Source organism: Tenrec ecaudatus, chromosome 2 (genome assembly GCF_050624435.1).
Source record: "Tenrec ecaudatus isolate mTenEca1 chromosome 2, mTenEca1.hap1, whole genome shotgun sequence".
Lineage (NCBI taxonomy): Eukaryota > Metazoa > Chordata > Mammalia > Afrosoricida > Tenrecidae > Tenrec > Tenrec ecaudatus.
Window position 1 is genome coordinate 258,458,670 of NC_134531.1, and position 12,909 is coordinate 258,471,578.

General features: G+C 37.8%; 1 protein-coding gene across 1 annotated transcript in view; it reads left to right on the forward strand.

Moving 5' to 3' along the window:
* The window catches only part of PROS1 (protein S), a 102,290-nt gene extending 91,698 nt beyond the window's left edge, over positions 1-10,592 (forward strand). Inside the window, exons 14-15 of the mRNA XM_075542441.1 lie at positions 5,735-5,960; positions 9,399-10,592. Coding sequence (XP_075398556.1) covers positions 5,735-5,960; positions 9,399-9,559 — 387 coding nt within the window. The 3' untranslated portion in view covers positions 9,560-10,592. The remainder of the gene's footprint in view (positions 1-5,734; positions 5,961-9,398) is intronic.
* The last annotated feature ends 2,317 nt before the right edge of the window (positions 10,593-12,909 follow it).

Consider the following 12,909-nt stretch of genomic DNA (forward strand, 5'->3'; position numbering starts at 1 on the left):
ACACAGAGGCACCAGGAATTAGTCATCCATTAGTAAACACCTCGATCAGCCGGATGCTTCCTACAGTAAAGTATTTATCAGAAGTTCTTAGCACATTAATAAGAATAAATAATAGTATTAATTATTTTAACATTTTTGCTGGCTTATTTTTTTGAAAAACCATTTTACTCATGACTAGTGCAGCTCTTATAACAATCCATACAGTCATTGTGCCAAGCACAATTGTACATGTGTTGCCATCATCCTTTTCAAAACATTTTCTTTCCACTTAAGCTCCTCATTTTTCCCCTCCCTCTCCTACCCCCCTCCCTCCCTCATGAACTCTTGATAATTTATAAATTATTTTTATATTTTCATATTTTATACCAACTACTGTCTCCCTTTACCCACATTTTTGTTGTTCACCCCCCTCGGGGGTGGGGGCCTGTTATATGGCAATCATTGTGATTGGTTCCCCTTTTCTCCCAATGCCTTCCTCCTACCCTCATGGTATCGCTACTCTCATTATTGTTTCTGAGGGCTTTATCTATCCTGGATTCTCTGTGTCGAAAGCTCTTATCTGTACCAGTGTACAGGCTCTGGTCTAGCCAGATTTTTAAAGTAGAATTGGAGTCATGATAGTGTGTGTTGGGAGTGGGAAGGGAGGACGCATTAAAGAAATAGAGGAATATTGTGTTTTGTCAGTGCTACACTGCACCCTGGCTGGTCTTGTGACCCTTCTGTGAGGTGTTGTCCAATTGTCTACAGATGGGCTTTGAGTCTACTCCATGCCCCTCCACCCCCTGTTTACTTTGATATGATTTTTTATTCTTGGTTTTCTGATGCCTCACACCGGATCCCATCAACACCTCATGATCACACAGGCTGGTGTGCTTCTTCCATGTGGGTTTTGTTGCTTCCCAGGTGGATAGCCCCTTGTTTAACGTCAAGCTTTTAAGACCCCAGATGCTTTATCTTTTGATAATCGGGCACCATCTGCTTCCTTCAACACATTCGCTTACATACCCATTTTGTCTTCAGTGTTTGTATCAGGAAAGTGAGCATCACAGAATGCCAGGTTATTAGAACTAAGTGTTCTTGTGTTGAGGGAGTACTTAACTAGAGGCCCAATGTCCACCTTAATACTAAACTTATAAATATATGTACATAGAACTATGTCCCTTTCATTTTATATATAAATATATTTACATATGTACATGCCTGAATTTAGACCTCTATAAATGTCATTTGCCTCCTAGTTCTTTCCTCTATTTCCTTTCCTCCTGTCTACTATCATGTTCCACTTTCATTTGACTCCCAGTAATTCCTCTCAGCTACATTATATTGATCAAGCCCCACCAGGCATCCTATGCCCTCTTCACAATTGAATGTAGATCCCTTATTGTTCCCTTCTGCTTTGGATTGTTGGCTCCTCCCTTCCTCCCTCTTCCCATGCCCCTGTCGGTCCCATTGTTTTCTTCTCAGGATTGTTATCCTGCCTATCTTATTTAGATAGACATGAAAAAACAAATACAAAACACCAACAAAGAGAAGCCTATGAATAAGTGGTTCCCAACCTGTGGGTCATGACCCTTTGGGGTTCGAACGACCCTGTCACAAGGGTCACCTAAGACCATTGGAAAACACATATTTCCAATGGTCTTAGGAACCAAGACACCACTCTATCCATCTCCAGGTGGGTATGCCCACATGCCAATACGTCCACATGTGACTACATGGTGTGAAGACTGTTGTCCATGCTATACTATGCTTCAAGACAAAATTTCATATTTTTGTAATTAGAAATAAGTATTTCACAATATATAATGACATATAGTTTTCGCGATGAATCATTATGCTTTAATTATGTTCAATTTGTAATAATGAAAATACATCCTGCATATCAGATATTTACCTTATGATTCATAACAGTAGCAAAACTACAGTTATGAAGTAGCAACGAAAATAATTTTATGGTTGAGGCTCACCACAACATGAGGAACTGTATTAAAGGTTTGCAGCATTGGGAAGGTTGAGAACCACAGCTATAAATAGTTCCAGGTCTCTCTGTTGACCTTTATGAGTGTTGTCTGGTCGATTCTGATGAAGTGTTATGAAGTCTATTTTGGGGGTTCCTCCGGTACTTCATTGCTTTGCTTCCCTTGCTGCTCTGTTGCACACCCTTCCTGTTTCACCCCGGTGTGGTGGGGTCAGATTGGGAACAATTCCTGCACTGTGTCTCCAGTGTTGTCCCCCATAGTGCTATCGGTCAGTGAGGGGATGCAGTGTCTCATGTCTCACTGTGGGATAGACCTATGGTCCTCTCTATGCATTGATTGTTCCAAGCGGGAATATCATCTTTGGGCCTTGGTGGGCCAGGTTGTGTTCTACCCTCTCCTTCCCTCATAGTTTGCTCCTGTGTGTTCTGAGTAAATGCCCCTCTCCCCAAGCTGTAGCTTCCATGCTGTCCTCTATAGTCCTTTCTTCTGGGATGGGGGTCCTCATAGCTGGGATGGGGCCAGACCCACAGACCTCTCTTGTTTCGCTGCTTCAATCCAGTGTGTCGCATTCAAGTCTTGGCGCATCAGGTGCTGGCTTAGTTTTAATGCCTGAACTGAGAAGCAAGGGTGTGGGTGGATTGTTTGTATTGCATATGGCTAGGATTAGGCAGACACACATTTAGCCTTCTTAAAGAATCATGGAAATTAATCGGTACATACTCTTCATATATTCAAAGCCTTGTTTATAGCCATACCACCCTAAATGAGCCCAACCTCTTCATATATTTAAAGTCTAGTTAAATATTTTGTGCTATGAGTCAACCCCTAGGAAAAATGGTCTGGTGCTTACTTTAAAAAGGTAAACATTGAAATCCTGTATGACTCAGCAAACTGAATCCTAGGTTCATATTGTAGAGAAATATAGCCTAGAACTGTAATATGAGTAGATGTATAGTTCATTGATTCATCCTTCACAATAGCAAAAAGATGGGAACAGCCTACGTGCCCATCAATGAATGCGTGCTCAGTAAATTGTGGTACAGGGTACTTCAAAAAGCTCATGGAAAAGTTTAATTATCGGTTAATTTCACTTTTTAATGAACTGTTTGGAAGCTTCCTTATAGATACAAAAGGAGGTGTCGTAGGCTACACATTGGGTGTCAGCTTGAACGACGAGCTGCTTGCAGGAAGAGCTGTGAGACTTACCTCTCCCATCAAAGATTTACAGACGTGGAAGCCCACAGGGCAGCTCTACTCTGTGCTATGGGGTTCTGTGAGTCAGAATCAACTTGATGGTGATAAGACTGGTTTTCATATACACAATGGAAAACTGTGTATTGATAAAGAATAACAATGATCTTTTGAAATATTTCACAACATGGATGAATATGGAGGACATAATGGTGAGTGAAATCAATCCATAAAAGGAGCAATATTGTAAAAGATCACTATTATACAACGTTAATGATCCATTTATACAAGAAAGCAACATTCTTTGGTTACTAGGGATGGAATGTGGAAGGAAGGAGAATCAATTAAGTGGTACCCCAAAACCCATTGTTATCAGGTCGATACCAATTTCTAGAGACCCTACATAGGGTTTCCAAGAATACAAATCTTACAGGAGCTGAGCAACCAGTGGTCGATAAATGTTAATTCTGGTGAGGAGAAAGGCAACACAAACTTGAGGGGAAGTTGGCATAACATGGCCGGCGCAAAAGAAGGCACTGAGGAGGACATAAGAATTAAGCACAAGTATGGTAAATGCTCTAACACAGCAGTTCTCAACCTGTGGGTCGTGACCCCTTTGGGGGTCAAACAACTCTTTCACAGGGGTTGCCTGATTCATAACAGTAGCAAAATTATAGTTATGAAGCAGGAATGAAACTAATTTTATGGTTGGGGCCACCATAACATGAGGAGCTGTATTAAGGTTGCAGCATGAGGAAGGTTGAGAACCACTGCTCTAACATATACAACCCGGCAACGGCAGTAACTGCAAATAATAATTTGAGAATTTATATGTATATTAAATGAGTGTGAGAGGTAGCGTGCAACTACATCCATGTGCATATCATACATATGTGGTTGTGAAGTTTTCTACAAATGTCCCACAGATATTTGTATATTATAGGTGTGTGTGTGTGTGTATGTATGTGTATATATATATATATAAAATAGATAAGAAGCACAGCAGCTACGGAGACTTCTTAGACATTTCCAAACACCCCATGAACTGAGCTCTTGGATTTGAAGGCTATGTACTCTAGTCCCGGGAGATATCTAGACTAATTCGCATTATAAATATATAAATTATATATAATGTGCAATTTCATGTAAATATAAAATATTCTACATCCTAATATGACAAATAGTATCTGGAGTCTTAAAGGCTTGTTAGTAGGCATCTCAAGATGTAGCTATTGGTCTCTTCCAGAGCAAAGGAGAATGAAGAACACCATATACTCCAAGAAGTTCATGGCCTACATGAACCGCAGCCTGCTCTAGCCTAAAATTGAGACTAGCTAGATGTTGCCTGGCCGACACTACAATCCTTATGACCAGAGAGACAATAGAAGGTCCAACTGGAAAAAATATAGAGAACAGAAGTTAAGTTCATAATAAAGCCTTGACTTACTGTTCTGGTAGAGACTGGAGGAACTCCCAAGACCATTTTCAGGGGCCACTCTTGTAATGTGGAACTGAAGACTCTCCCAAGGCCACTTCTAGCTGAAAAACGATACCCAGACAGGCCTACTAAATAAACAATGAAAGTCAAGAAGAATGTGCTCCTTAGAACACTGAACTATATGTGCACAAAAGGGCAACATTTTCCCAAAATAAAGATGAGATGGCAGTAAGGAGCAGGGAAACAGGACAAATGGAAACAGGAAGCTCATAGTGGAAATAGGGAGAATATCAACACATAGTGGAGATCGCAACCAGTGTCCCAGAATGCTTTGCGCGTGAATTATTGAATGGAAAACTATTTTGCTTTGTAAATTATCACCTCAAGCATAATAAAATATTCAAAATATACGTTGTGGCTTTTATTGGATTCTTAGTCTTTTCCCCCATGAGTACATGAGGAAAGATGAGAAAACTCTAAACCGAGTACGTTACCTTAATTGCTGGCAACTCTGATTTGCAATTAGAATGATATACTGGAAACACCCTTGGGTAGAAGGAAGCATGAATGTTATCATCAGAGGATCTGTATTATTAAGATACTTATTAGGGCTTAATAGTCCTCTCTGTGCATCATCCATAATTGGTTTCAACAAGTTCCGGCAAGAACCTTGTGCTTGTGCCAGTTTGGCTTGGATGCACTGCACAGCTTTCAGAAAAAAGACATATAATTGAATAATGCCTGAATAATAATAAATGAGTACCGTTTGCAGCCTACAGGATAATTGTGGACATTTCTGTTGCTTAACCAGAAGCAACCTACAAGGTTCCTATCCAATTTTTGTTAATCTCTAATAAACTGCAGGTATTTACTACATTCGGATTATACTTGTCAAAACATTTTTTAACATTATCTTTATGCATCGGAGGAAATGAATGAATGGCATTTTTTGATATTAATTTTATTATTTCCTTGTTTGTCACTATGACTTTTTCTCACATCAAATTCCTTTAAAGTTAGAGGCTTTACCATACTCTTCTTTTCCTTTTTAACCTCTCTCTGAGTTACTTTTAAGTGATATAAATATTAATTCTCATATAGACTGTGGTTTTTCTCTGCTCCTCAGGATATCTTGGTGTCCATTGAGAATACAGTAATATCTCGGATAGAAAACATCGATTTGTGTTCCAATCAACAATTCCATCTGAAATTCAAAGTCAACAGACAGCGTCTAGAGATGTGGAATCAATTGGAAAAACATGCTAATTACTCTGCCGACTTTCAAAGTCAACTAACAGTCTTGGACAAAGCAATGAGAGGCACAGTAGCCACCTATTTGGGTGGCGTCCCAGGTATCTGTTTACCTTTCCCTCAAATCTACAATATGCTTTTAATCAAACTTATATTACATTCATTTTATATTTTCACTGTAACAACATCAGTAGGGAAGACAACATTTCAGTATCCATTATCATGTGTTCCAGAGAGCTCGTATTGATGTGCTATTGGTATAGTTCTGGTAGTTTGGTCTCTCTGTGTGTTTAGAGTGAATTTTTTTCATATCATTCCATAATTTAATCACACCAAGCAGAATTGTACAATTGCTACAACAGTTTCCAACATTTTTTTCTTACATGGAGTTCTTGACATGGTCTCCCTGTCAAGCCCCTCTACTACTGTACCCTTACATACATCAATTGTGTAAAGCACATTTGTACATTCTTTGCCCGCTTAGAGTGAATTTAAATTTACCAAGTTTTGCTGCATTTGGATAGCCTAGCCAGAAAAGACGTATTATTTTATCTCATCCTCACAAGAGCTTTTTGAGTTCAATATTAATTCTTCATCATTCATCTAATATGTCTTGAGAACCAATGTGCCAAGCACGCTGGATGCCAACCAATGCACTGCCATCGAGTTGGTGTCAAGTTGTGGTGATGGAGTAGAACTGCTCCCCTGGGCCTCAGGGGCTGTACATCTTTACCAAAGCAGACGGACCCATCTTTCTCCAGTGGAGCGACTGCTGGGTTCAGACTGCTAACATTCAGGTTTGCAGCCAAACACTTAAACCACGACTTTACCAGGGTTTCTTACTCTGTACAGAGTCATAAGCAAATAGATGCTGTCTCTGTTGGTAAGGCCCTTATAATTCTGTGGAAGAGGAAGACATTCAATAATAGACTTAAAGGTATAAAAATTGTTAAAATTATGTTTGTTGGTATGAAGATGTGTGAGATGCTTTGAGAACCTGAAAATAGAGATCTGACCTTCTTGTAAGGTCCAGGGAAGATTATCCAAAGAAGTGACTGATATCTGAAGGGTTAATTAGGTGATGGGGTGAAGATTGAGGTAAATATACAAGTTACATTGCATATGTGTGTATAAGGAAAAGGATTGACACACTTGAAGAATAGATAGAAGATCAATATAGTTATTAGCAAATGAACAGGGGGATGGCAGTACAGATGGGGCTTTAACTGGGTCAGTATATGGATTCAGTCAGGGTCTTCAGTTTTACCCCAAAAGCCATGAGAATCATAGAAACATGTAGAAAAGCATATGATATATTAATAGCGCAACTTTGAAAATCCATTCTGCATAATGTCTAAATATGGATCGGTGGTAGTTAAAAGTGGATACAAGCAAGATGAGTCTGAAGCAGTGACAATAATATACAATAATTTCAGCGTTATCTAGAGGATTTCAAACATGAACTTGCAAAGTAATTCTATGCGAGAGATTCAATTATTATCTGTACTTTACATATGAGGAAAATGATGTGGCTGAACTAGACTGATGGCAGTATGCTGTATATAGTAGGAAGTTCATTACAGTTTAAATGAATAAATTCTATATTGAATACCTATTAGCCTATTTATAAGTTGGTTGAATGCAATTTTAGAATATGAAAGGATGAAAGAGTTCCCAATAGGTAACAATATCACATATCTAGTGACGATAGCACTGAGGATTAATTCTAGGCAAGATGTCTAGAAAATCAGTGAAGACCACTGAAAGAGAGATGAAAAGTGAGATATTTAGAATATAAACTATTGGAATGTATAATAATTAATGCAAGAAGTAGACATATCAGAGTTTTGCATCATGTATTTTTTGCATAAGGTACTAAGGAAGAAGAAAATAATCATAGAAAATATTAATTAATTAAAAATATTAATTGTGCTTTAACATTTATGAGAGGAAATGTCAAAAGGAAGAAAGTAGGTGGACAGATGTTTTTTAAGATGAAACATAGTTCTTCCGAATCCAAAGGTATTATGTAAGCACTAAGCTTATAAAGAGAGTAAAAGTATGGAAAGGCCAAAGTCCCTAAAATGACCCAAAAGTATTCACGAAGGCATCGCTAAAATTACTCTAATAGAACATTAAGTATTACATAAAAGCGAATCACTAATCATGATCTTCCATTATATACTCTGTAAAAAACTATTTCTTTGAAATCACATGAATATATTTTATTCCAGAAATAGGAAAAGATACAAAGGGACTTCCAAACATTCATCAAAGAATGGAATTAAAAGATAATGGAATTTCTCACTTTTTGAAGCTCTTGTGTATTTACCATGGTATTCATAAAATATAACCAAATAACTATAATTTGGACTTAAAATAAATGACATGATGATTAGACTATTGCTCAAATATAAAAAGGAAATTGTAAACTAGAATATCACAAATATTCAAGTATGTTTATTTATCTTAGTTTTGGATGGCAACTGTGTTTATGAAATCAGAGTGCCATGGTTGGAACTCTGCCCTAACAAAATATATGTTGCAAATCTTACACTATACTTGTGACTATAATTCTATTTAGAAATGGGTTTTCATTGTGTTGCTCATGAGACAATATTAGTGTAGGGTGGGACTTAAGTTAATTTCTTTCAACACATAAAAGAGCAGTCAAGTAGCAAGCAAGCACAAAGGGAAAGAAACATGCCCGGGACTTTTCCTTACAGCACACGCAGAGAGAAATTTCCCTAGGAGCTGGCTCCCTGAAGTTGGACTTTAAGCCCCCTAAACTGTGAAATAAATTTTTTCTCATTTAAGCTACTCAATATTTCTGTTGTAGCAGCATTGAATTCATGATATGCTCAATGCAGTACTAACCACAATACCTTATATATTGGTGGTAGATTTTATTGAGTTGACCTCATGTTTTGAAGACTTCATGAACAACTGCATGAACAACTTTCCAGTGCCATGATTACATGTCAGTCACACTGTTGTAGCCCACAGGGGTTTCATCGGCTGGGTTTTGGAAGTATATTGTTAGGCTTTACTTCTGGTCTAGAAGCTCTGCTGAAGCATGTTAAATGTAACAGCAGTAGGCAAGCTTGTACTGACAGAGGGGTGGTAGCTGTGTATGAAATATGTTGCAAGTGTGTCAAACCTAGCCTTCTCGTGCGAGGTAAGAATTCTACCATTGAATCGCTACTGCCTCTATTCAGTTAAGGCTCTTGGTTGCTAACTCTAGGGTTGGAAGGTCTAGCCCACTGTGATGTGCCTCGGAATAAAGACTTGATGATCTATTCCCCCCAAAAAACAACAGTTGGAAATGTGTGGAGCCCAGTTCTACTTTGACACACAAGTGGTTGAATCAACTTTATGGCAACCTTATACAAGGAGTCATTTAATACATGTTCATTGAATCTAATTGTATTATTAGCATTTGATTGGAAATAAAAAAAATCTGAATGATTCATGTACCTGTAAACGGCTAAATGATGGGAACAGCCTTGGACTAATAATATAATGTTCCGTTTCTACAGATGTTTCCTTCGATGCTACCCCTGTGAATGCCTTTTTTAATGGCTGCATGGAAGTGAATATTAATGATGTTCAGCTGGATCTGGATGAAGCTGTGTCGAAGCACAATGATATTAGAGCTCACTCATGTCCATCAGTTTTGAAAAATTCAAACAATACTTAAGGCATATTTCTCTGCTGAAAATATCTTGATTTTTGTGTATAATTATACTTATGTTTCAATTTGTGGTACTTTGATCTTCGTTGAACTTGTAAAAGGTTCTTTAAAAAATATTGTGATATAAATCACATTAGAAGGTTCTTATATTTGTTGCTATCCAGATATTAAATAATGAAACATATAACACTTTTAATTTAAATCTTTCACTACAAACAATTTCGCTTTAAGTTTTCTATTCTGAAAGTAAGGTATCATCAAGAACTAGTGTTTAAAATCTATTTTTCTCAGAAGGCAGGCCCATAAGCAGAAAACAAAAACAAAACCCGTGTATGTAACTACATACTATTACTTGTTTTGTTTTCCCCAGTGGAGACAGAAGGGGCCTATTAAATCTCCATTGAATAGGTCCTAAAGCTTTATTTGAAACCAATTCCTTAGTGGTTCCAGCTTTGGTTTCCTCTTTTATCTGACTTGAAATTTGAAACAGTATCTTCACCAAGTTAGCAAACAAATGGGACACTGTGTTTTGAGAAGCAGCATATGAATGTTGCTGGTTGATAATTTGATTCTATGAGTATGAGATATGGGTTTTTTTGGGATAAGTGTGAACAACTGGGATAGGTACATCTCTTAAATTTGTACATCTTAAATTTGGCTGTGTGTACTCTGGGGTAGAAATGGCAGCATTTAGCTGTGCAAAAGAGAACAAACAAATAAGAGAATAAACAAAGTAGAAGACCAAATTCAACTCAACCTTAATTGATAGAGATTCCAGAGTCTGGTTGTTCTAGGGCAAAAGAACTATGAAGATGAAAACAGATTTTAACAAAAGGCTGACTCAGGAGGGTCAGTTAAACTTGGGTGTTTGTAATCAAAGGAGTAAGGAGGTGAGGTTGCCTCACACTGGTTGGTAATGCATTTGAAGTAGCAGTTTCATTTGACCACTGTTGTATCCACTACCCACTGTTCACGTTAGGTGTGCATCAGATGTTTTGTTGATAATTTTATAAAATAAAATTTTTTCCCACTATGGATATTTATATTATTTAAAGTTATTAAATCAGTATGTCTTTTCTTTAATGCCTGTGACAACGATTTGTCTTGGATTAGGGCTTAGAAAAGAAAATTGCATTAAATACATGTAATTCTTCATACAGCACAATAGTTTTTAAATTGAAACACAGGTAAAGCTTAAATATTTGATGAATACTTGTGGTCGAGATGTAGACTGGAGCTTAGATAGGGAAGAAAAGCAAACATAACTGTGTGTGTATCTGACACATGCCTGAAATTTTGATAAATCATCTTCCTGAATGCATTTATTTTTCCAATTATTTTCATATCTGTGACTGATGTATTTCAGTGAACAAGTTATTATTGTGTTGTTGTAAAAAGCAAGGAAGGCAAAAACCAAAAAATATACTAAAAGTGAAAAACAAATAAACAACACAAAATAGGGAAAATATGGCAAAAAGGACACATGACTTTCTTCTGGGGATGAAAACTCTGATTCCTATTTCTCTATGCCCAGACACAAGAGCAACACATATATGAATCAATTCTATAGTTTATATCTGAAGCAGAAACCTAAAACTTGAAGTGATATTGTTAGATGCTCCAGAGACTCATTACAAATCTCATCTAACTAGCTTTGAGATGTGCTCACATGGGAACCAGAGAGGGAGAGATGGGGTCTACACCTGCAGCTAAGAATCTTTTATTTGATCTGGAAATTTGGCCATTGCCAAGAAATATAAATTTCTGCTTTTTAAGAATTGGTAATTGTTGTCATGTGCCATCAACTCTGTTCCAAATTACAGTGACATTCAGCAGAACAAAGACACTGCTCAGTCCTGTGCAAAACTCACAAGTGATATATTTGAGTCCATTGTTGCAGCCACTGTGTCAATCCATTTCACGGAGGGTCTTGCTCCTTTTCTTGCCCTTTACCATGCATGATGTCCTTTCCAGTGAGTGGTCTCTCCTGATAACATGTTGGAAGTATGTGTGACAAGATCTTTCCGTCCTTGCTTCTTAGGGCCATTATGGCTTTACTTCATCCAAGAAAGAGTTGTTTGCCCCTTTTCATAGTCCAGGGCACTTTCACTACTCTTCACCAGCAACTGATTCAAATGCATCAGTTCTTCTTCAGCCTTCTTAATTCAATGTCCAACTTCCATAAGCATGTGAGGTAATTCAAAATGTTATGGCTTGTATCAGGCACACCTTAGTCCTCAAAGCAATATCCTTCCTTTAAGACACATTAAAGAGTTACCCAGTGGCATGTGTTGTTTGATCTCTTGTCTGCTACTTCCATGAACCTTAATAGCAAATCCAAGGAAGAAAAACTCCTTAACAATTTCAATCTTTTTTCTGTTTATCATGATATTACTATTATTGCAGTTGTGAGGATTTGAGTTATAATCCATATAGATGTCTGTAATCCTTGATCTTCACCGTAAGTGCTTCAGTAAACAAGGTTGCGTCACCTGCAAATTACAGGTTGTTAATAAGCCTTCCTCCAATCCTGATACTGCATTTTCATGTAATCCAGCTTCTCTGATTATTTGCTCAGCATACAGATTGAATAAGTATGGCGAGAGGCTAAAACTCGGACACACGCCCCTCTTGTGTTTAAATCATGCTGTATTCCCCTGTTCTGTTTGCACAACTGCATCTTTATCCATGTACAGGTTCTTCATGGAGTGCTCTGGAATTCCCATTTTTCTCAAGGCTATCCACATTTTCTTGTGGTCCACACAGTCATCTGCCTTTGCATAGTTAATAAAACACAAGTAAGCATCTTTCTGGTCTTCTACTTTGAGTCAAGTAATCTCCCTGGTTCCATGTCATCTTCTGAATCCAGCATATATTTCTAGTAGCTCCCTGTCAATGTACTGCTACAATCATTGGATAGTAAACTTTTACATGTGATATCATATATCTTGCATACATGAGCGAGTGCTCCCAGTGCTTCATCAGCATATTGAATCATTTCCATTGATACTTTGTCAATTAACTCCTGGAGCCATTTTTTATGGGTCAGGCATGCGTGCAGCTTGAATCTCTTTTAGTTACATTGGTTCCTGCCCATATACTACCTCCTGAAGTGGTCCAAGGTTGACTAGTTCTTTTTGGTACAGAGATTGTGTGTTTTCTTTCTACTTTCTATTTTTAGTCATTTTATTGAGGGCTCATACAATTCTTTTTTTGTCCCACTTGACCCCCCCAACCCACAGAGAATATCCCATCATTGCGAGTTTCCATCCAGATCCAGTGAAGAAGGGGAGGGGATTAGAGAGTGCAGCCGTGTCAGGTACTATCAATAAAGTACACTGTACCCAGACCCCCGA